Genomic DNA, 24,482 nt, shown 5'->3' on the forward strand with positions numbered 1-24,482 from the left:
CACCTTTGGTTCCAATTCTGGCCCTACCACTCTCGAGCCGTGGAAGTGCTCTGAACCTCCATTTTCTCGTCTGTAAAATGGGTACAATGATGGCACCAACCTCAGAGGGCTACTATGAGGGTGAAATAAGGGGATAATGGTACTACCTAGTTCACAAGTTTGTCTTAATGAGCTATTCCATGTGGTGCAGGAAAACATGCCTGGCCATGTGGGTGGCCCAGGTGGAGAGACTTGTCCCAAGCCTAGTTGGTCTTTGAACGTGTAGCCTGGCCTATGATCGCTTACCTAAAATCTCCCTGCTTTTCCCACCTTCTCCTTTCTGATACCCCTGTTTGACATAGGTGAGATTGGATAGATCAAGGTGTTCAGGGCCTCCAGGCAGGGATGGGGCTACGGGCACGTAGGACTGAGACCCAACCCCTCAGCCCCACTCTCCATCCCACGCTTTCTGAGCCATCCATCCTTCTCAGGAAACTGACAGAGCCACCCTGCCACTGGTACCACCATTGACACCCACCTAGAGGTCCAAGGGGCAGCCCCAGAGGAGATTTTGAGAGCCCACACCCCTGACCTGAGTGGGGAGGGGTTGAGCCTCTGGGCCACAGACCGCAGGTGCTGACTCATGGCCTCCGCTGGGCGGTATAAAGGAACCAGCCCAGGGGCTTCCTACAGCCAGAGGGACCAGCTAACCAGACAATGGCCCAGGGGACATTGATCCGTGTGACCCCAGAGCAGCCCACCCATGCCGTGTGTGTGCTGGGCACCTTGACTCAGCTTGACGTCTGCAGGTGAGCGGGGGACCTTCTGGGGTTTTGGGGGCAGGTCAGGAGATGCTGGATGAGCCAGTTCTACTGACGCAGAGCATGCGTTTGGCCCAGGCTCCAGGCTCCAGGCTCCAGCCTCTGCAGCCACTGCCAGGGGAGCAGCTGGAGAGAGAAGATCCCAGCAGCCGTGGGAAGTGCCAGTCTCATGGCTGTGGGTTTTTTGCCATGTACAAGTGCAAATTCCCCAGGACCACACCACAGATAAATTATTGTGGGGCAAACTAGGCCAGCCATCTTCCTGTCTTCATCGAGGCAACAGAAACTTACAGAGGGTCTGTGATTTGCTCAAGGTCACACAGCAAGTGTGCCCTGGAAGTAAGTTTAGCCCCTGGGCTTCCTGGTTCACAGCACAGTTTGTTACCCCACATCTCTTAGCTAAGCTTCTCTGTGGGTGTGTAATATGTGGGTGGGGATGGTGAAACGGAGCTCTCTGGCGTGGCAGAGACTGAGGTAGGAAGCCTGGACCTGCTGCTGGCTAGCTGAGAGGCCTTGAGCAACTGAGCCTCAGTTTCCTCATCTGTGAAATGGGAATAATACTCACATCATGGGCTGGTTATAGGAATTCAATGTGAAAAAATGTGCAAATGTTGGTTGAGTACTTAGCACAGTGGTGGGCCCATCCCTGGTAGTTTTTATTCACTCATTTAACAAACGCTGTTTGCCATATGCCCTGTGGCAGGGTCTGGGTTAAACAGGAGAGTTGAGGAACGCTCTCAGGGAGTGTGCAGGGTCATTGTTGTTATTGTAGAACAGGAATTAAAAGAAATTTTAAAATGTGTAAGCAGAAACTCAGCTCTGTGTTCAAACAAACAAACAACAACAACAAAAAAACAATTTTCCCTGAAAAAAAAAAAAAAGATCTGGAGTCCCTTGAAAATTAACTGCCTGTTTTTTTTTTTTTTTTTTTTTTTTGTGGCCAGTGAGCCTTGTTGCTCCTCCTTTCCCAGGCATGGTGAAGACCCTGTTTCTCTAGCTGTGCAGCTGCAAGGCCACTAGACAGATACACTCAAGCCATAAAACATGTTTTTCTTTAAAAAGTAAAAAATAATATAATGCATGTCTCAATTAAATAACTGTCTTTATTTCTTTCCCCCTGCACAGATCTCTCCCCACCCTGTGAAATGCTTAAAATATAACTTAACTCTTTCTTCAGGGCTCGGTCTTTTTAAATGTGAATCCGACTGAGCCAGTGCACCTAAATAATAAATCCTCCTCAACCCCTCGGTCTCTCTGATTCCTGAATTATCCTGCAACAACTGCTGTTGTCAGGAATAGGAGTGGTTGCCCCTGGCTTCCCCATCCCAGGCTGGGCATCGGTGGCCCTAGAATGGTGCCCATAGGAGTGTCAGGGACATTTCTTTTTTTTTTTTTTTTTTTTTTTTTGAGACGGAGTCTGGCTCTGTCGCCCAGGCTGGAGTGCAGTGGCCGGATCTCAGCTCACTGCAAGCTCCGCCTCCCAGGTTCACGCCATTCTCCTGCCTCAGCCTCCCGAGTAGCTGGGACTACAGGCGCCGGCCACATCGCCCGGCTAGTTTTTTGTATTTTTTTTAGTAGAGACGGGGTTTCACCGTGTTAGCCAGGATGGTCTCGATCTCCTGACCTCGTGATCCGCCCGTCTCGGCCTCCCAAAGTGCTGGGATTACAGGCTTTAGCCACCGCGCCCGGCCAGGGACATTTCTTTGAAAGTGTCACTTGCTGCCTGAGCCCCAGCTGCCAGATAACAGCAGTAAATATCGGATGGTCTCCCAGGGCCACATGGGGGAGGCAGGAGACCAAGAAGTTGGGGAGAAAAGGAAAAAGAAAATCACCTGACATCGTTTGAGGCACCCGCAACTCCTCTGAGGATGAGTGTGGAGGAAATGACAGGGCCTCTCCCAGCACGCGCAGGCTAACCCTCTACCCAGCGTCCGGGAGTAGTGATCAAGATCACAGGTGCTTCCTCTGGCCCTGGAGAGGTGGGTGGACAGCTGGTCAGGGTTGGGCAGAGAGGAAGGCACTGCTCATTTCTCCCAGAAATGATGGGGACTCTGGAGTTCCCAGGTGCCTTGAAATCCTTCTTTTCTCCTCCTTCAGCCACACATTGAGCCCTGTCACTCTATCCCCTGAACATCTCACATAACAATGGCTAATATTTATATCACACTTCCTATATTCAACTCATTCAACGGCCTTGAGAGGCAGTTAATGTTGTTATTCCCATTTTATAGAAGAGGAAACGGAGGCTCCAAGAAGTTAAGTAACCCACCTCAAGCCACACAGCTAGTAAGTAGGGGAGACAGGACTCAACCCAGGCAGCATGACTCTAGGACCCTCCTCTCTCCCCATGGGTCCCCAGTCCAGCTCTTCCTGTCGCTTCTTATCAGTTCCTAACATAGCCCCAGACGGTGCCTCCCTCCCATCTCCTGAGCAGCCATCAGCCTCTTCCTGAACCACATAGGTGGGAGGGCCACTCCCCACTCACCTACACCCACATATGCCCTACCTCCATACCTTTGCTCAAGCCATTCTTTCTGTCCCCAAAGTCAGGAACCCGGGAGGCAGAGGTTGCAGTGAGCCAAGATTGGGCTACTGCACTCCAGCCTGGGCGACAGAGTGAGACTCTGTCTCAAAAACAAGAGGCAAAAATACTTACCCGAGGGTCACATAAATTAAAGGTGGCAAGCCGGGTGTGGTGGCGCATGCCTGTAATCACAGCACTTTGAGAGGCCAAGACGGGCAGATCACTTGAGGCCAGAATTTCGAGACCAGCCTGGCCAACATGGGGAAACCCCATCTCTACTAAAAATACAAAAAAATTAGGAACCATGCCATGATGCACAGGACAGAATAAATAAAGCATTATGATGGCCAGGCACAGTGGCTCACGCCTGTAATCCTAGCACTTTCAGGGACAGAGGCAGGTGGATCACAAGGTCAGGAGATCAAGACCATCCTGGCCAACATGGTGAAACCCTGTCTCGACTAAAAATACAAAAATTAGCCGGGCATGGTGGTGCGCAGCTGTAGTCCCAGCTACTTGGGAGGCTGAGACAGGAGAATCGCTTGAACCCAGGAGGCAGAGGCTGCAGTGAGCCGAGATCATGCCACTGAACTCCAGCCTGGGGCGACAGAGACTCTGTCTCAAAACAAAACAAAAAAAAATTAGATGGGAGTAGTGGCACATGCCTGTAATCCCAGCTACTCAGGAGACTGAGGCACAAGAGTCGCTTGAACCTGGGAGGTGGAGGTTGCAGTGAGGGAAGATTGCACCACTGCACTCCAGCAAGGGCAACAGAGTGAGACTCTGTCTCAAAAAGAAAAAAAAAAAGTTAAAGGTGGCAAAGCCAGGACTGTCTGACCCTAAAACCCCTGCTTCCCAGCACACCCTACCTCCAAATGCTGTAGAGTGGACCCCCCTGGGCACTGCTCCCTGTGGGCAGAGCTCATTCAGCTTCCAAAGGATTTGGTAAAGGCCTAGAAGGAGTGGGGGTCCAGGAGGTGGCAACTGCAAAGGGCAGTGGGCATTCAGAAGCTGCCATCCATGGTCTCTCTTCTTCCTCCCAGGGTCTCCTTCTGAATAGGAGACCACTTGATATGACAGTGGGGAGCCTGGACAAGTCTGTTTGTAGCTCTGAGCCTTGGTTTACCCATCTGTAAAATGGGAAAATTAACACTCCTTGCTGGGTTATGGCAAAGATTAAATTATATAATGCACACCAAGTGTCTGGCAGAGGGGTTCCCTTTCCAATGCAAATCAAAGAAAATGACTAAGGTAAATGTCAATCCTTTTCAGAGGTTTATTTCCAAGGTTGGAAAAGAATACAGAAATAGAAAAAATCTGTGGTCTGTGCTTTTTCCTAAATGGGTCTGGGGACTTCAATATTTAAAGGGAAAAGAGTGGGTATTGGGCCGGGTGTGGTGGCTCACGCCTGTAATCCCAGTACTTTGGGAGGCCGAGGAGGGCGGATCACCTAAGGTCGAGAGTTTGAGACCAACCTGGACAACATGGTGAAACCCCATCTCTACTAAAAATACAAAAAATAGCCGGGCATGGTGGCGGGTGCCTGTAATCCCAGCTACTTGGGAGGCTGAGGCAAGAGAATCACTTGAACCTGGGAGGTGGAGGTTACAGTGAGCTGAGTCATGCCATTGTACTCCAACCTGGGCAACGAGCGAAACTCTGTCTCAAAAAAAAAAAAAAAAAAACAAAGAGTGGGGGAAAAAAGAAGAAAGAGAAAAAAGATGGGTAGATAAGAGGCAAGTGGTTGCATTCTTTTGAGTCTTTCATCACTTTCACTGAATACATTCTCCGTGTGAGGCAGGGGAATAGTCACTTAAACCTTGAGCTCAGTGAATCTGTATTGTCACCTAAGATAAACATAGAGCAAAGGAAGAAATCAGGTATGCACTTGTTGCAGGTGAGCAGAGGTATGACTTTGATTTCTGTCCTTTGTTCCATGCCTGTGAAGATAAGCTATTCACCGACATTGTCAAGGTGAAATTCAACAGAACTGGTTCAGGGGAAAGATCTCAGGGGTCACAAGGAATTTCCCTGTGGGCAAAATGTGAGGGAGGTATGTAGCCTTTTTTTTTTTTTTTTTTTTTTTTTAAATCTAGCTATCTCATTTAGAAACAAAATGGGACCCAGCGCAGTGGCTCATGCCTATAATCCCGACACTTTGGGAGGCTGAGGTGAATGGATCACAAGGTCAGCAGATCGAGACCATCCTGGCCAACATGGTGAAACCCTGTTTCTACTAAAAATACAAAAATTAGCTGGGTGTAGTGGCACGTGCCTGTAGTCCCAGCTACTCGGGAAGGTGAGGCAGGAGAATCGCTTCAACCAGGGAGGTGGAGGTTGCAGTGAGCAGAGATCTCGCCACTGCACTCCAGCCTGGGCGACAGAGCGAGACTCTGTCTCAAAATAAACAAATAAATAAAAATAAAAAGTAAGAAAGAAAATGGGGCCGAGTGTGTTGGCTCATGCATGTAATCCCAGCACTTTGGAAAGCCCAAGCAGGCAGATCACTTGAGGTCAGGAGTTCGAGACCAGCCTGGGCAACATGGTGAAACCCCATCTCTACTAAAAATATAGCCAGGCGTGGTGGTGTGTGCCTGTAATCCCAGCTACGCGGGAGGCTGAGGCACAGGAATTGCTTGAACCCTGGAGGTGAAGGCTGCAGTGAGCCGAGATCATGCCACTGCACTCCATCCAGCCTGGTGACAGTGCGAGACCCTGTCTCAAAAAAAAAAAAAAGGAAAAGGAAAAGAAAGAAAAATAAAATGGGAGGCAGGTTTGCATGACCCAGTTCCCAGCTTGACTTTTCCCTTTGGCTTTAGTGAGTTTGGGGTCCTGAGATTTATTTTCCTTTGACAGCAGTGAGGACTGCATGAGTCTCCGTGTGTGAGGGTGGCAGACACTGAGTGCCGCCCTCATGGGGGTGGTTGGTCAGGAGATGGCAGATGCTGGAGTTGGAGGAATGATGTCACTGTCTGGGGCTCAAGCCCCCAGTGCTGGCTGTACGGAGGGTATTGGAAGTTACAAGAAGATTCAGCTCTGGATGGTCTTATGATAACACACATGGGTCACACGCATGGGGGCATGCACACGCCTGGTGTGAACCCCCAGATGTTTATGAAAGTTCCTTGTTTAGGAGCTGAGAACATCTGGAACACAGCCAGAGGAAGCACACACATCTTCGAGTCAAATTCCAGTGGCCCGGTTCCCAGCAGGCCCTTACCTCTCTGAGGCTCAGTTTCCCCATCTAGCAGAGAGAGTGGTTATAAAGGTGCCAGACCCACCCATTTGTGCCAGACCCACCTGTTTGTTCCCCTCTTGAGGAAGTCACATGGGACAGAGGGGGCTGAGGCGGACCTAGTCCCTCAGTCCACCTGCTGTGCGCCCCTCGGTCTCCATTGTGTTTTGAGCCCCTTATTCATTTTCTTGGTGGGCCAGACACATGGCATGTCCCTCTCCTGTCCCCATCCTCTGACCACAGCGCCCAGGCAGTTGGAAGGCCTGGCTTATCACTGAGGTTTTCAGAGAATGAAGAAAAACAACAGTACACAGAACCAAGAGAATGAGCCTCCGGGCTTTGGCAGAGAAACAAGAGCCTTGGTTAAGTTTTGGTTTGGCCAGGTAGGTGTATCATAAATGGAGGCACCTGAGCAGAAAGCACCAGTGCCACTGGGGCATCTCCTGGCTGGGAACTGCCCACTGCACTCCAGCCTGGGTGACAGAGCAAGACTCTGTATAAATAAATAAATAAATAAATAAATAAATAAATAAATAAATAAATAAAATAACACCCCTACCCAGTAACACCCACCCCCTGTCTCCCCGGCCCTGCCCCCAGCTTCTGCCTGTGGCTGCATTTCAGCTAGGCATTCAGCAGAAGCTGTGGGACTGCATGACTGGGGCAGAGCCTCAGTGTGCTCATCTGTAAAATGGGAAGAGGGATGCCGGCCTCACAGTAGCAGGACCTCATAGTGCTGCCGTGAATGTTCAGCTGATGAGACAATGGGTGTAGAACGCCAGGCTCACAGTAGCTCTCAACAAATACCAGTGTATGCATTCTCTCCAGCCTCAGTTTCTTCTTCATTTGTAGAAGGGGAACTCCAATAGTACCTATGTCATAGAGTTGTCATGGAGATGCCTATAGAGACGGGATTTAGCCATGTTGCCCAGGCTGGTCTCAAACTTCTGGACTCAAGCAATCCACCTGTCTCAGCTTCCCAAAGTGCTAGGGTTACAGGCGTAAGCCACCATGCCTGGCTGTGTGTATGGCTTTTCTGCATAAGAAAGTAGCAATAACAATGCATGCCGCAGACATAATGCTTTTTTTTTTTTTTTTTTTTTTTTGAGACAGAGTCTCGCTCTTGTTGCCTAGGCTGGAGTTCTATGTTGAGATCTTGGCTCACTGCAATCTCCACCTCCCAGGTTCAAGCGATTCTCCTGCCTCAGCCTCCTGAGTAGCTGGGATTACAGACACCCGCCACCACACCTGGCTAATTTTTTTGTAATTTTAGTAGAGAAGAGGTTTCACCATGTTGGCCAGGCTGGTCTCGAACTCCTGACCTCAGGTAATCCACCCTCCTCGGCCTCCCAAAGTGCTGGGATTACAGGCGTGAGCCACCGTGCCTGGCCATCATAATGCTTTATTTATTCTGTCCTGTGCATCATGGCATGGTTCCCTCAGATTCCACTCAGAAATCAGGGTAATTCAACAAACTTGTATTAGCATCTTCTTTGGCAGTGGTTCTCACACTTGAGTGTGTATCAAAAGCATCTGGAGAGTCTGTTAAAACAGATTGCTGCTGGGCACTGTGACTTACGCCTGTAATCCCAGCACTTGAGGCCAGGAGTTCGAGACCAGCCTGGGCAACATACCGAGACTCTCATCTCTATAAAAAAATTTTTTAATTAGCCGGATGTGGTAGTGTGTGCCTGTAGTCCCAGCTACTAAGGAGGCTGAGGCAGGAGGATTACTTGAGCCCAGGAGTTCAAGTCTGCCGTGAGCTATGATTGTGCCTCTGTACTCCAGCAAGAACCCCTCTCCGAAAAACCAAAACAAACAAAAAACACACATTTCTGGGCCCCACTCCTAGAGTTTCCAACTCAGTAGGTCTGAGCAGAGCCCAAGAATCTGCATTTTTAACATTCCCCAGTGAGGCAGATGCTGCTGTTCTGAAGATCACACTTTGGGAAGCATTGGTCTTTAGGAAGTGCTGGATGCTGGGCACAGCAGGGTGGCACCAACGCAGAGAAAGAGGCAGTCATGATGTGGTAGGAATGGCACCAGGCTGGGCTGCAAGAGGATCCAGACCTGCCATTATCAGCCGGCACCCAGACACGTCACTTTGCCTCTCTGAACCTGTTTTCTCATCTGTAAAAGAATAACAATGGCTCACTCATAGGATGATTGTGAAAACAAAGGTTAATGGCCACACAGAGAAAGGTGACTAGCTTGTCATCCGCTGCAGACTAACCTGACTGCTGAGTGTGACTGAATGTCTTGATCAGACTTCCCGTGACTTTGAGCTGTGAATAAACATTTTTATATTTTCACCTTTTGCCGTTCACATGCACACAAGGCGAAAATTGGTATGCTTATTTTTTTTTCTTTTTATTTATTTATTTATTTATTTTTTGAGACATAGTCTCGCTCTATCAGCCAGGCTGGAGTGCAGTGGCGCGATCTCGGCTCACTGCAAGCTCCGCCTCCAGGGTTCACGCCGTTCTCCTGCCTCAGCCTCCTGAGTGGCTGGGACCACAGGTGCCCGCCACAATGTCTGGCTAATTTTTTTGTATTTTTAGTAGAGACGGGGTTTCACGGTGTTAGCCAGGATGGTCTCGATCTCCTGACCTCATGATCCGCCCGCCTCAGACTCCCAAAGTGCTGGGATTACAGGCGTGAGGCACCGCGCCCAGACTTTTTTTTCTTTTCTGTGGAGACAGGGTCTCGCTATTTTGCCCAGGCTGGTCGAAAGCAGTCCTCCCACCTCAGCCTCCCAAAATGCTGGGATTACAGGCGTGAGCCATTGTGCCTGGCCAGCATGCTAACTTTTTAAAAAATCTACTACCACATGCCCCTTGCTTTTTCTTTTTTCTTATGAAGATGCTGATTTTGGTTCAAGTGTTTTTTTGATTGCCTGCCACTTTTCCAGACCTCGGCCATCATATCACACTCAAGAGTGCAGGGTTTTACCCAGGATCAAGAGAGAGACAAACAGAGGCGTGGCGTGGTGGCTCATGTCTGTCATCCCAGCACTTTGGGAGGCCAAGATGGGAGGATCCCTTGAGCCCAGGAGTTCGAGACCAGCCTGGAGATAAGGAGACTCTATCTCTACAAACAATAGTTTTTAAAAAATTAGCCAGGGGTGATAGCATGTACCTGTGGTCCCAGCTACTCAGGAGGCTGAGGTGGAAAGGTCACTTCAGCCTGGGAGACTGAATTGCAGTGAGCTGTGATTGTGCCACTGCACTCTAGCCTGGGTGAGAGAATGAGATCCCATCTCTTAAGAAAAGAGAGAGAGACATTCAAAGACAGAGGGTGTATTAGTTTCCTGTTTGTTAAAAGAAACACAAGACAAATTAAATTTAACAGTTTAGTGGAGCAAAGAACAATTAGTGAATCAGGCAGCCCCCTCTACCCAAACCAGAATAGGTTCAGAAAGACTCAGGAGCTGCCACATGGTTGAACAGTATTTATGAACAGAAAAAGGAAACTGACCCACAGAACACAGAAGCGAAGCTCAGAAACAGCTGGATTGACGACAGCTCGGCATCTGCCTCATTTGAACATGGTTTGAACAGTTGGCTGCCTGAGATCGGCCAAAACAGTGGTTGGTATAAAGGTAGGTCACAGGTTGTTTACACCTCCAGTTAGGTTATAGCTTACTATGTACAAAGAAACCTTTCAGCCGAACTTAAAATACACAAAGAGGCAGCTGTGGGGTAAACTTAATATAACATATTGCTGCTGTAACAAATCACCACAAACTTAGTGACTTCAAACAGCACAAATTTATTACTTTCCAGTTTGCAAGATCAGCTGTCCAGAAAATGAATCTTACTTGGCTAAAATCAAGGTGTTGGCAGGGCTGTGTTCCTTCTGGAGGCTCCAGAGGAGAACTCATTCCTTGCAGCTTCTAGAGGGGCCCACATTCCTTGGCTTGTGGCCCCTTCCAGCAACAGCATCACTCTGATCTCTGCTGCCATCACCACAGTTTCCCTGACTCAGACCCTCCTGCCTCCTTCTTATAAAGAACTTTGTATGACCGGAAAGTGGTCCCAATCCAGACCCCAAGACAGGGTTCTTGGATTTTGCCCAAGAAAGAATTCAAGGTGATCTATAAAGTGAAAGCAAGTTTATTAAGAAAGCAAAGGAATAAAAGAATGGCTACTCCATAGGCAGAGCAGTCCCAAAGGCTGCTGGTTGCCCATTTTTATGGTTATTTCTTGATTATATGCTAAATAAGGGGTGGATTATTCATGAGTTTTTGGGGTAAAAGGTGGGCAATTCCCTGAACTGAGGGTTCCTCCCCTTTTTAGACCATATAGGGTAACTTCCAGGCATTGCCATGGCATCAGTAAACTGTCATGATGCTGGTGGGAGTGTCTTTTAGCATGCTAATGTATTATAATTAGTGTATAATGAGCAGTGAGGACAACCAGAGGTCACTCTTGTCATCATCTTGGTTTTGATGCAGTTTGACCGGCTTCTTTACTGCCAACTGTTTTATCAGCAAGGTCTTTATGACATGTATCTTGTACTGACCTCCTATCTCATCCTGTAACTTAGAATGCCTGACTTACTGGGAATACAGCCCAGCAGATCTCAGCCTTATTTTACGCAGCCCCTATTCAAGATGGAGTTGCTCTGGTTCAAATGCCTCTGACACTTGTGGTTACATTGGGCCCATCTGGCTAATCTAGCATAATCTCCCCATCTCAAGATCATTAACTTAATCACATTTGCAAGTCTCCTTTTCTGTGTAAGGCAACATATTCACAGGTTTGGAGGACCAGTCATCTTTGTGGTCATCTTTGGGAGACCATTGTTCTGCCTACCACAGAGGGTTGATCTCATTTTAAGGAACAAATCCCTTTTGGTTGGAGTGATAAAGGGAGGATTCAATGGCAGAGGACCCACTGAGATGGGCCTTCGGGGCTGGATTGGATTCTGCAAGAAGGATGTGGGAGGGGAGAGCCCTCCAGATGAGGGACAGGTGATACGCAAAGCCTGGGAGATGGGAAAGTAGGGGGCAGGTGCAGGGAACTGTGGGCCATTCAGTCTGACCATAACACAGGGAGAGCAGCACGGGGGACCACTAGGGGCCAGGCCAGGGCCCACCCCCACTCTCTTTACGAAGCAGAGATCCAATATGCCTAACCCTGAGTTTGGGAAAGTGACTTCACCTCTCCGTGCCTCAGCTTCCTCATCTGTAAAATGAACAGTACCTGCCTTACAAGCTAGTGGTGAGAACCAAATTAGTTAATGTGTGGAAAGAATGTGAAGAGTGCCTGGAGCAGAGTAAATTGCCTGTAAGTAATTGCTTTCATTTAAGAATATGAAATTGATCCCAGCACTTTGGAAGGCCGAGGCAGGCGGATCACGAGGTCAGGAGATCAAGACCATCCTGGCTAACACGGTGAAACCCCGTCTCTACTAAAAATACAAAAATTAGCTGGGCATGGTTGCGGACGCTTGTAGTCCCAGCTACTCGGGAGGCTAAGGTAGGAGAATGGCGTGAACCCAGGAGGCGGAGCTTGCAGTGAGCCGAGATCGAGCCACTGCACTCCAGCCTGGGTGACAGAGCAAGACTCCGTCTCAAAAAAAAAAGCATGTGAAATTGACTTCGTGAGGGTAGAATGAGAGCCCAAGCCAGGGTGGGCAGGAGATGGAATGAAATCTCCTCTTCTGTGTACTTCAGACCTCTTAGGTTCTTCAAAGGCTATGTCAAATTCCATCTCCTGAAGGATCAACATCAGAATGTTAGTGATTGTCTTGTAAATCAATGAAAATGACCGAGACAAGTCTCCATCATTTTAGGAGGTTTATTTGCCAAAGTTAAGGACACGTGTCTGGGAGGCAGGTCTTTGCCCTTCTCTAACGATGATTTTGAGGCCTTGGATATTTAAAGGAGAAAGGGTGGATATTGGAAGAAGAGGAAGAAATGTTTTTAATGTGTGGGTGGATAAGAGACAAACAGTTGCATCCTTTTGAGTCTTTGATCAGCCTTTCACCGAAAACACAATTTTCTTGTGAGGCAACATAGAGGAATAGTCACTTACGTGTTCATCTAGCTCAGTGAATCTGCATTTTTACACAAGATAACATAAACATAGTGGAGAGGGAGCACTTAGATATGCATTTGTCTCAGGGGAGCGGAGGGATGACTTTGAGTTCTGTCCTTTGTTGAGTACCTGTAAAGATAAGCTATCAGCCAGGGGTGGTGGCTCACACCTGTAATCCCAACACTTTGGGAGGCCAAGGTGGGTGGATCACCTGAGGTCAGGAGTTTGAGACCAGCCTGACCAATATGGAACCCTATCTCTACTAAAAATACAAAAAATTAACCGGGCGTGGTGGCATGCGCCTGTAGTCCCAGCTCCTTGGGAAGCTGAGACAGGAGAATTGCTTGAACCTGGGAGGTGGACGTTGCAGTGAGCTGAGATCACGCCACTGCACTCCAGCCTGGGCAACAGAGTGAGACTCCATCTCAAAAAAAACAAAAAGAAAAGAAAAAAAAAGATAAGCTATAAATTTACATTGTTGCTAGGGAGAAATTCAACAGAACTGTTTTAGGGTAAAGATCTTTGGGGCCCACAAGGAATTTCCTTATGGGCCAATTGTGAGGGAAGTATGTAGATTTTTATCTTTATAGTTATTTTATTTATGAACCATGAGAGGCAGGTTTGAGGGACCCAGTTCCCAGGACTCTTCCCTTTGGTTTAGTGAGTTTGTGGTACCAAGATGTATTTTCCTTTCACAGTCTCTAAGTGGTAAGATTCATTTTCTTCTAGGCAATTTATGTCTTCTTCCTCCCTCCCTCCCTTCCTTCTTTCTTTCCTTCTTCTTTCTCTTTTTCTCTCCTTCTCCCCTTCTTCCCCTCCCACTCCTTCTTTCTTTTGGTATACTGTATTAGCTATCTATGCTGTATAGCAAATTGTCCCAAAACTTAGCTCAAAATGATAACATTTATTATATCATAATTTCTACAGGTCAGCAATCCAGTATGGCTTAGCTGGGTTCTCTGCTCCAAGGTTTCTCATAATCAAGGTATTGGTAGAGCCATAGTCATGCTAAGGCTCGACCAGGGAAGGTGCCACTTCCAAGTCCACTCATATGGCTGTTGGTAGGATTCAGGGCCTTGTAGGGTGTTGGAACCTCAGTTCCTCCATGGCTGTTGGCTGGAAGCCTCCTTCAGTTTCCTGATATGTTGGCCTCTCCATGCCACAAAATGGCAGCTTGCTTCATCAAGGTGAGCAAGCTAAGAAGGCAAGAGACAGGCAGAGAGACAGACAGAGAGAGAGAATTCTATTGTAACCTTATGACAGAAGTGATATTCCAGCACTCTTACCATTTTCCATTGGTTAGAAGGAAGTCAGTAGGTCCAGCCCATACTCAAGGGGAGAGAATTACACAAGGGCATGAACAGCAGAGATGGGAATTATTGGGGACCATCTGAGAAGTCTGTCTACCATATACTTTTCCTGTATTTTCCTAATTCTTTATAATGAATGCATATAACTCTTAATATAAAGACAAATATTCAATACAAAGATAAAAATAGAAAATGTAATCCTAGGCCAGGTACTGTGACTCATGCCTGTAATCCCAGCACTTTGGGAGGCCAAGGTGGCAGATCACTTGAGTCTAGGGGTTCAAGACTAGCCTGCATGACCTGGCAAAACCTCATCTGTACAAAAATACAAAAATTAGCTGGGTGTGGTGGTGCATGCCTGTAGTCCTGGCTACTTGGGAGGCTGAGATGAGAGGATAGCTTAAGCCCAGGAGGCAGAGGTTGCAGTGAGCTGAGATCACACCACTGCACTCCAGCCTGGGCAACAGAATGAGACCTCACCTCAAAACAAACAAACAAACAACAAAAACCCAAAAACCACACATAATCCTAAGTGTTTCTGTGACCTTATATGGAAGGAGTTCTGCCTCTCTAGGGAGTCTCCACTGTGAATCCACTAAGATTTATTAGCTATTCTTTTGTGGGTATTTAGACCATGTTTCATTGTTCACATTACAGAAAGGGTTACTCTGAACTTTCTTGAGCATGTCTCCTAGTGAACACATGAAAGAGATTCTCCAGAGTGTCTGCCTAGGAATCGAATTGCTGGGTTTGGGGTTGGCTAATAACACCAAGTTGGGTTTTTTTTGGCAAAAATGGTTAACTTCACACTCCAGTAAGCAGTATGTTAGAGTTTCTGTTGAATTGTACCATCTATAGTGTTATTTTTCACCAGTTGAGTGGGTATAAAATCCTATTTCTTTATGGTCTTGACCTTTTCATTCTCTTACTTGTTAGTAAGGTGAAGTGCCTCTTCATATTTTCATGTTGATTTGCCTAAGTTCTTTAAATAGTCTGCATGCTAAGCCTTTGTTGGTTTTATGTTGTAAATATATTCTCCTCAGATTGTGCTTGTATTTTTACTTTATATTATCTTTCAATTAACAGAATTTATTTTCTTTTTTAATTTTTAAATTGATTTTAATTTTTTAAAAAATAGATACAGGGTCTCACTATGTTGTCCCAGCTGGTCTTGAATTCCTGGCTCAAGTGATCTTCCCAGCTTGGCCTCCCAAAGCACTGGGATTACAGGCATGAGCCACCACACCTGGCCTATTTATTTACATCTAGTTTAATTTTTTGATCTTTTCCTTCATGTTTACTGGTTTTGTGTCTTGTTTCAGAGAAAGCATAAATATGTTATCCTGTATCTTCTTTTAGAGATTCAAAGTTCTGACTTTCACATTTAAGTCTTTATCTGCCTCCTGCTGGTTTTTGTGTGTGGTGTGAGGCTGGGATCAATTTATTTTTCCAATTTAGCATTTTCTATATGAATGAGCAATTGCTCCAGCAACATTTATGGTATAGTCTCTACTACCTCCAGCCATCTGCAAGCCTATTTCTGTCATAGATCAAGTCCTGTCTCCTTTAAGTTTTATCCTTCCTTTGTCTTGGCCTGAGCTGTTAAAACCCCATCTTAAGTTCCATGGCTTTATAGGAAGTCTTATACCTGGTTGAGAAAGTGCCTCACTTTTTACTACTTTTCTTTACAAGTACCTTGACCAACTTAGTTCCTGGATTTCTCATGTAGATTTAAAAATCAACTGATCAAGTTCCATGAGAAACCCTAAAATTCCACTGAATATATAAATCCACTGGAGAGAATTCATACCTTTATGGCAATAAGCCTTCTTAACCATATACATAGTATTTCTATTTATTTGGATCTTCTCTAATGGCTTTCAATAAGGTTTGAATATTTTCTTCATAAAAATCTTATACATGTTTTGCTAGATTTATCTTAGGTACTTTACAGTATTTTTTCCTTTTGTAAATTATATCTGTTTTTTAAAAATTGTTTTCTTCTTGAAGAAATGGTTTGCTAGAAAAAAAGAAAAATATTTGTTTCCTATTTATTGCTGATGTATAGAAATGTAATTTATTTTTTCCTCTTTATTAGTCACCTTATTAAACTTTTGTCTTTTTATTTATTTTTAATTTTAAAAAAAGTTTAATTCACTCTTCTGGGGTTTGCAGACAACTGTATTTTCTGTCAATATTGGAAGTTTTTTTTCTTACTTTTCACTCTTTATATCTTTTTTTTTTTTTTTTTTTTTGAGACAGAGTCTCGCTCTGTCGCCCAGGCTGGAGTGCAGTGGCGCGATCTCGGCTCACTGCAAGCTCCGCCTCCCGGGTTCACGCCATTCTCCTGCCTCAGCCTCCTGAGTAGCTGGGACTACAGGCGCCCGCCACTGCGCCCGGCTAATTTTTTTTGTATTTTCAGTAGAGACGGGGTTTCACCGTGGTCTCGATCTCCTGACCTTGTGATCCGCCCGCCTCGGCCTCCCAAAGTGCTGGGATTACAGGCGTGAGCCACCGCGCCCGGCCACTCTTTATATCTTTTACTTTATGTCTTTTTTTCTCTTGCTGCAGTGGTTAGAATCATCCACATAAGGTCAAAAAGATGTGAGGGTGGGTATCCTTACCACGTTCCTGATTATTTATTTATTTATTTATTTATTAAAAACAGAGTCTCACTCTGTTACCCAGGCTGGAGTGCAATGGCACAATCTTGGCTCACTGCAACCTGTGCCTCTTGGGTTCAAATGGTTGTCATGCCTCAGCCTCTCCAGTAGCTGAGATTACAGACATGCACTACCCAGTTAATTTTTGTATTTTTAGTACAGACAGGGTTTCACCGTGTTGGCCAGGCTGGTCTCCAACTCCTGACCTCATGTGATCTGCCCACCTCAGCTTCCCAAAGTTCTAGGATTACAGGCATGAGCCACTGCGCCCAGCCCCATGTTTGTGACTTTAAAGGGAAGGTTTTCATATTTTCCCTGTTAAACAGGATGTTTTCATGGGTCTTTTGTTAACCTTTTATCAACTATCTGCAGGAAAAAAAAAAAAAATCTGCTTTGTCTTCAGTAATTTGCTTTCCTAATATTTTTTTCTCTCGATCAGTGTTGACAGACATTTGTCAGTTTTATTGGTCTATTCTAAGAACCAACTTTTGGCCGGGCGCGGTGGCTCAAGCCTGTAATCCCAGCACTTTGGGAGGCCGAGGCGGGCGGATCACGAGGTCAGGAGATCGAGACCATCCTGGCTAACATGGCGAAACCCCGTCTCTACTAAAAATACAAAAAAACTAGCCGGGCGTGGTGGCGGGCGCCTGTAGTCCCAGCTACTCGGAGGCTGAGGCAGGAGAATGGCCTGAACCTGGGAGGCGGAGCTTGCAGTGAGCCGAGATCGCGCCACTGCACTCCAGCCTGGGTGACAGAGCACGAGATTCCTTCTCAAAAAAATATTAATAAAAAAAAAAAAGAACCAACTTTTGACTTTATTGATTTGTTTTATTATTTCACAGATTTCTTCCAACTTTATTTTATTTTGGGAGATTACATTACACTTTTTTTTTCTATTAATTTTCAGCATTTACTTTCTTTTTTTAAAATATAAACATTTAAGGCATAAAGTATCACTTTTACATCTCCCCAAAAGTTTTGAAAATGGTATTTTAGTTATTGCTCAGTCCTAAGTATTATTATTTAATTTCCACTTTTAATTGTCCTTTGACTTGTGAGTTATTGAGATGTCTGGTTTTAAATTTCCAAATGTATGGGGCTTTTAAAAACATACTTTGTGCTAGTGACTTCTAATTAGTTACCTAATGATCAAAGAATATGCTATTATCCATATATTACCTATCCTTTAATGTTTGTTGAAACTTACTTTGTGGTCAATTACATAGTCGCTTTTTTAAATGACCCATGACCCATGTGTGCTGTGCTTGGGAAAATGTATATTTGCTAGTTGTGGGATACACAATTCTATGTATATCCACTAAATCAATTATGTTAGCAAAATCTGTATCATTACTAAATTTTTATCTGCTTAATCTATTGTTAATTGAGAAAGAAGAGTTGAAATCTTCAACTCTGATGGTGGTTTTGTCAACTTCTTTTCCCTATCAATTATTTCTATTAATGTTTGCTTTATATGTTTTTTTTTTTTTTTTTTTTTGAGACACAGTCTCACCCTGTCACTCAGGCTGGGGTACAGTGGTGTAGTATCAGCTCACTGCAACCTCTGCCTCCCAGACTCAACTGATCTTCCCATCTCTGCCTCCTGAGTAGCTGGGACTACAGGTGCATGCCACAACGCCTTGCTAATTCTTTTGTATTTTTTGTAGAGATGGGGTTTTACCATATTGCTCAGACTGGTCTTTAACTCCTGGGCTCAGGCAATCCGCCCACCTTGGCCTCCCAACGTGTTGGTATTACAAGCATGAGCCACCACGCCCAGCCTTGCTTTACATATGTTGAGGCTGTTATTAGATACATACAAGTTTAGAATATCTTCTAGGTAAGTTAAATTATATATCATTAGGTTGTAATCCTCTCTATTGATAACAATCTGTTTTGTCTAATAATTTATTCTTTTGATATTAATATATCCATCCCAGCTCTCTTTGGGTTAGCATTTGCTAAAAATTTTCAACTTTTCTGGGTCTTTATATTTTAGATGCGTTTCTTGTAAAGAGTATATTACTGGATTTTGTTTATTTAATGAAAACTCTCTTTTAACTGGCAATACTAATCCTGTTACACTTATTTTTATTATTTACTTTTTTTTTTCTTTTTGAGACGAAGTCTCGCTTTGTCACCCAGGCTGGAGTAGAGTGGTGTGATCTCAGCTTACTGCAACCTCTGCCTCTCAGATTCAAGCAATTCTCCTGGCTCACCCTCCCAAGTGGCTGAGATTACAGGCACGTACCACCATGCCCAGTTAATTTTTGTATTTTTTTTTTTAGTAGAGACCGGGTTTCACCATGTTGGCCAGGCTGGTCTCAAACTCCTAACTTCAAGTGATCCTCTTGCCTCAGCCTCCCAAAGTGCTGGGATTACAGGAGATTATTTACATATTTGAATTTGTTCTTACTAATCTTTTATTTCTATTTGTCCAATTTCTCCCTATGTGGACTTTTACTCTTTCCTTGCTTTTTTGGAATAGAGTTCTCCTATTCGTGTTCTTATTATTGCATTTTTCCCATGTGTAGAAATTTATAAATGCTATTTCTATTCTTTTGGTGAATACCTTTTGTTTTTATTTTTTATTTTTTTTATTTTTTTGAGACAGAGTCTCACCTATGGCCCAGGCTGGAGGACAGTGGCATAATCTCTGCTCACTGCAAGCTCCGCCTCCTGGGTTCACACCATTCTCTTGCCTCAGCCTCCCGAGTAGCTGGGACTACAGGCGCCCGCCAGCACACCGGCTAAGTTTTTGTATTTTTAGTAGAGATGGGGTTTCACCGTCTTAGCCAGGATGGTCTCGATCTCCTGACCTCGTGATCCGCCTGCCTCGGCCTCCCAAAGTGCTGGGATTACAGGCATGAGCCACAGTGACTGGCCTATTTTTTTTTTAAGACAGGTTCTCACTCTGTTGCCCAGGATGGAGTACAGATGTTGTGGAGTGCAGAATCATGGCTCACTGCATCCTTGACCTCCTGGACTCAAGTGATCCTCCTTCCTCAGCATTTTGAGTATCCATGACTACAGGCACAAGCCACCATGCCCGCTAATTGTTTTATTTTTTGTAGAGACAGGATCTCCCTATGTTGCCCAGGCTGGTCTCAAACTCCTGGGTGCAAACGATCCTCCTGCCTTGGCCTCCCAAAGAGCTGAGATTATAGTCATGAGCCACCATGCTCGGCCAAATACTTTTAAAAGTATAGACCAGGCACATAAAAGTTTAGGCCAGGCACAGTGGCTCATGCCTGTAATCCCAGCACTTTGGAAGACTGAGGCAGAAGGATCGCTTGAGGTAAGGAGTTTGAGACCAGCCTGGGTAACATAGCAAGACTCTGTCTCTACAAAAAACTTTGAAAAGTAGCTGGGTGTGGTGGCATTCACCTGTAGTCCCTGCCACTTGGGAGGCTGAGACAGGAGGACCACTTGAGCATAGGAGGTCAAAGCTGCAGTGAGCTGTGATCACGTCACTGTACTCTACCCTGGGTGACAGAGGGAGACCCTGTCTTGAAGAAAAAATAAATAAATAAGTTTTAAAAATCTAGAGTTAAACAATATCTTAATTCCCCTTTTAATCAGGGATCTCAAAATACTTCACCTCTCTCATCCTCCTGCCAAATTATATTCTGCCTTTTTTATCCCACAGTTTTTATGACTTTTTTGTATACAATGTTGGTTTAGATTTACTAAAATATTTACCATTTTATCTGTTCACCATTCTTTCTTGCACTTCAGACCGTTCTTATGACATCAGATACCTCCTTCCTAAACTATGCCTTTAGAAATCGCCTTGGTGAAAGTCGGATTTTAAAATATCCGTTTTTGTTCATCCGAAAATATCTTTATTAAGATATTTTTTGGACGAGTGCACAATTCTAGGTTAACAGTCACAATTGACCCTTGAATAACATTGCGGATAGGACCGCTGACCCCCAATGGAGTTGAAAATCTGCGTATAACTTTGACTCTCCAAAGATTAACTACTAATAGACTACTGTTGGCGGGAGGTTTACCAGTAACATAAACAGTTGATTGACAGATATTTTGTATGTTACATGTATTATACACTGTGGTCTTACCACAAAGTAAGCGAAAGAAAAGAAAATCATAAGGAAGAGAAAAGAGATTTACTGTTCATTAAGTGGAAGTGGATCATCATAAGGGTCTTCAGCCTCGTCTTCATGTTGAGTAGGCTGAGGAGGAAGAAGGGTTGGTCTTGCTGTCTCCGGGGGGCAGAGCACGAAGGAAATCAGAGTAGAAGTGGACCCACACAGTTCAAACCTGTGCTGTTCAAGGGTGAACTATTTCCCAAAATACTATAAAGAGATGACACAACTGTTTTTTGGATGTCACTGTTGTTGACAAGTCTGCTTCCAATCGAATTATCTCCTCCTAGATAATCTGACTTTCCTTTCTGAATGCCTTTAAGATCCTCTCTTTGTCTTTGATATTCTTCACTTTGACTACTGTGTATGTGCATGTGCGTGTGTTTATGTGCATGTGGAGAAGGCTAATCCTTGGAGATCTACCTTATTTCTCATGAGCTCAGCAATGCTTTAAAACATATATTTTATCCATGATCCTGCTGTTTCTTAAGAGGAAGGTCCTTCAGAGTACCTGGTCTGCCACAATTCCAGAAGCAGAAGTCTATGATGCTTTGTACATGCACAATCCTGTGTATGCACAGTGGCGTGGTGGAAACCTCTGGGTACACACACCCCTCCATGCCTACATCCGTGTGTGGGAGCCGCTAGTGTGCACATCCCTCTGCTAGTTTTCTAGCTGAAATGCAAATCCTTCAGGTCAGGGGATTCACTTTCTGTCGCTCTCATTCCCTCCTGACAACCTTACAGTACTTACTCCCCACGGTCAGGGTAAGCACTGACTGCTGTCTGGTTTTTGTACCTATTGGGAAAAGGAGTGTTAGTCAGGGTTCTCCAGAGGGACAGAATAATACGGTGTGTGTGCGCGTGTGTGTGTGTGTGTGTGTGTGTGTGTTTATTAGGGAGAACTGGTTCATACGATCACAAGGCAAAGTCCCATAATCTGCAACTGGGGAAGAGAGAAGCTGGCAGTGGCTCAGTCTGAATTTGAAAGCCTCAAACCAAGGAAGCTGACAATGCAGCCTTCAGTCTGTGGCCAAAGGCCCGAGAGCCCCTGGCAAGCCACTGGTGTAAGTCCCAGAGTCCAAAGGCCAATGAACCTGGAGTCTAGTGTCTAAGGGCAGGAGGAGCGGGAGGAAGCATCCAGCACGGGAGAAAGAAGGCAGCCGGAAGCCCCAGCGAGAAAGGGGATACCACATCTTCCACCTGCTTTTGTTGTAGCCATGCTGGCACTGAGGGTGGGTCTTCTTCTCCTGGTCCACTGATTCAAATGCCAACCTCCTCTGGCAACACCCTCACAGATATACCCAGAAACAATACTTTGCGCCCTTCAGTCCAATCAAGTGGACACCTAACATTAACCATCACAAGGAGAAATGCTGGGAGAGCCATGGCCAGCCCAGCCCCTCCTCACCGCATCCTCTGCTTCCCCATCTGTCTTATCCACAGCTCTGCCCCTGAAGACTGCACGTCCTTCAGCGTCAACGCCTCTCCAGGGGTGGGCGTGGTTATTGCCCACAGCCCTCCAGCCAAGAAGAAGTCCACAGGTTCCTCCACATGGCCCCTGGACCCTGGGGTAGAGGTGACCCTGACGATGAAAGCAGCCAGTGGTAGCACAGGTGACCAGAAGGTGAGTGTCATAGCTGTGGGGTGGCAGTGTGGATGGACTTTAGCAGGGCAGCCACTCACCCTCTGTCCTGCTGTAATCCACAGCACCAACCTGGCAGAGCCTCTTTCTGAGCCTCTTTCCCTGGGGAAAAGCTCATGCTGGCTTCTTCCAGCCATAGTGTCCCCGAGGACAATAATATACGGCTGCCGGGGGTTCATGGAGGTCAGGGTTTAGATTAAACTCTATTCAGCAAATCTTTAGTCAGTACCTAGCACGTGCCAGACACTGCTAGACACTGCCAGGCACTGGGAATCCAGAAATGAATAAGACAGCTGAGGGTGCAGCCCTCATGGGCTCATATAACCTGTGAGTGGTGGTGTCAGAGAATCTACTAGTAAACAAACAATTGCAAATGATGCCGAGTTCTATGGAGGCCACAGACAGGTAGCCCCATGGAACGCTGGTCCATGCTCCTGAATCAGTTTCCTGTGTCTGGTATAGAAAATCACCATGGTGGCCGGGCACAGTGGCTCATACCTGTAATCCCAGCACTTTGGGAGGCCGAGGCGGGTGGATCACCTGAGGTCAGGAGTTTGAGACCAGCCTGGCCAACATGGTGAAACCCCATCTCTATTAAAAATACAAAAATTAGCTGAGCATAGTGGCGAGTGCCTGTAATCCCAGCTACTTAGGAGGCTGAGGCAGGGAAACCCCTTGAACCCGGGGGGGGGGGGGTGAAAGGGCCCAAAAAGCGGCCCACTGCACTCCAGCCTGGGTGACAGAGCGAAACTCCATCTCAAAAAAAAAAAAAAAGAAAGAAAGAAAATCACCATGGTTTGCTTAAAACAACAGAAATGTATCCTGTCACTGTTCTGGGGTTCAGAAGTCTGAGATCCAGGTGCCAGCAGGGCCAGATTTTCCTGGAGGCTCCAGGAGAGAGTAATGATTTGCCTCTTCCAGCTCCTGGGGGCCGTCTGACTTGTGGCTCCATCACTCCAGTCTGCTTCCATGGTCACACTGCCTCTGCCCCTTCTCTGTGGAATCCCCCTCTGCCTCTCTCATAAGGGCACTTGCCATGGGATTTAGGGCCCAACTGGATAGTCCAGGGTGATCTCCTCATCTCAAGATCCTTTTTTGTTTTTTAAATTGAGACAGAGTCTTGCTGTGTTGCCCAGGCTGGAGTGCAGTGGTGCAATCTCAGCTCACTGCAACCTCCGCCTCCTGGGTTCAAACAATTCTCCTGCCTCAGCCTCCCAAATAGCTGGGATTACAGGCACCCGCCACCACACCCGGCTAATTTTTGTTTTTTTTTTAGTAGTGACGGGGTTTCGCCATGTTGGTCAGGCTGGTTTCAAACTCCTGACCTCAAGTGATTCGCTCACCTTGGCCTCCCAAAGTGCTGGGATTACAGGCATGAGCCACCACGTCTGGTCTCAAGATCCTTAACTGACATCTACAAGATTTTTTTTTCCAAATGAAATCACATCCACAAGTTCCAGGGATTAGGATGTGGATGTATCTTTTGGGGGGACCACCATTCCACCTACCACACCCCCTTTGCCTGTAGATGGGCTCAACAGGACCCTCTGGGGTTCCCACAAATCTCTGGGTCAACAGCCACTTGTTCCCAGCAGAGCCAGCCAAGCAGGCTTCTCCCTGGGGGAACACAGAGCTTGACTATCCAGGCAGGCTGGGGAGGGGGTGGTCAGGGAAGGCTTCCTGAAAGAAGCAGCAAGCTGAAGGATGACACTAACTACCCACCTAAGAGCAGGAGAGAGGAGAGAGCTTGACGCAGAGGGTCAGCCTGTGTGCACTCTCTGGATGAGAAAAGGGTGAGACACGTGTTGGGGAAACTGAGGAAGTTCTGTATGGCAAGAAAGGAAGACAGAGAGGGCGGTGAGGGAGTCAGTTTGAAGAGTTTGGTATCAGGGACCTCATTTTTTGTGAACAACAGGAAGCCAACAAAAAGTTTTCAGCCAGCGGATAGCAAGACAGCATTTGTAATTTAGAAAGATCCCGGCCGGGCGCAGTGGCTCACACCTGTAATCCCAGCACTTTGGGAGGCCAAGGCGGGTGGATCATGAGGTCAGGAGATCGAGACTATCCTGGCTAACGTGGTGAAACCCCGTCTCTACTAAAAATACAAAAAAATTAGCCAGGCGTGGTGGCAGGCGCCTGTAGTCCCAGCTAC

General features: G+C 46.1%; 1 protein-coding gene across 3 annotated transcripts in view; it reads left to right on the forward strand.

Moving 5' to 3' along the window:
* The first annotated feature begins 654 nt into the window (after positions 1 to 654).
* Positions 655 to 24,482, forward strand: part of PADI4 (peptidyl arginine deiminase 4) — a 55,550-nt gene continuing 31,722 nt past the window's right edge. For 2 of the 3 annotated variants that reach the window (XM_031664838.1, XM_031664839.1), the window contains exons 1-2: positions 656 to 788; positions 22,132 to 22,312. In XM_031664838.1, coding sequence (XP_031520698.1) covers positions 697 to 788; positions 22,132 to 22,312 — 273 coding nt within the window. In that variant the 5' untranslated portion in view covers positions 656 to 696. Of the gene's footprint in view, positions 789 to 22,131; positions 22,313 to 24,482 lie in introns of all 3 variants that reach the window. The other variant, XR_004182936.1, reaches the window with a different exon arrangement.

The sequence above is a fragment of the Papio anubis genome, chromosome 1 (assembly GCF_008728515.1).
Source record: "Papio anubis isolate 15944 chromosome 1, Panubis1.0, whole genome shotgun sequence".
In the NCBI taxonomy this organism is placed as follows: Eukaryota; Metazoa; Chordata; class Mammalia; order Primates; family Cercopithecidae; genus Papio; species Papio anubis.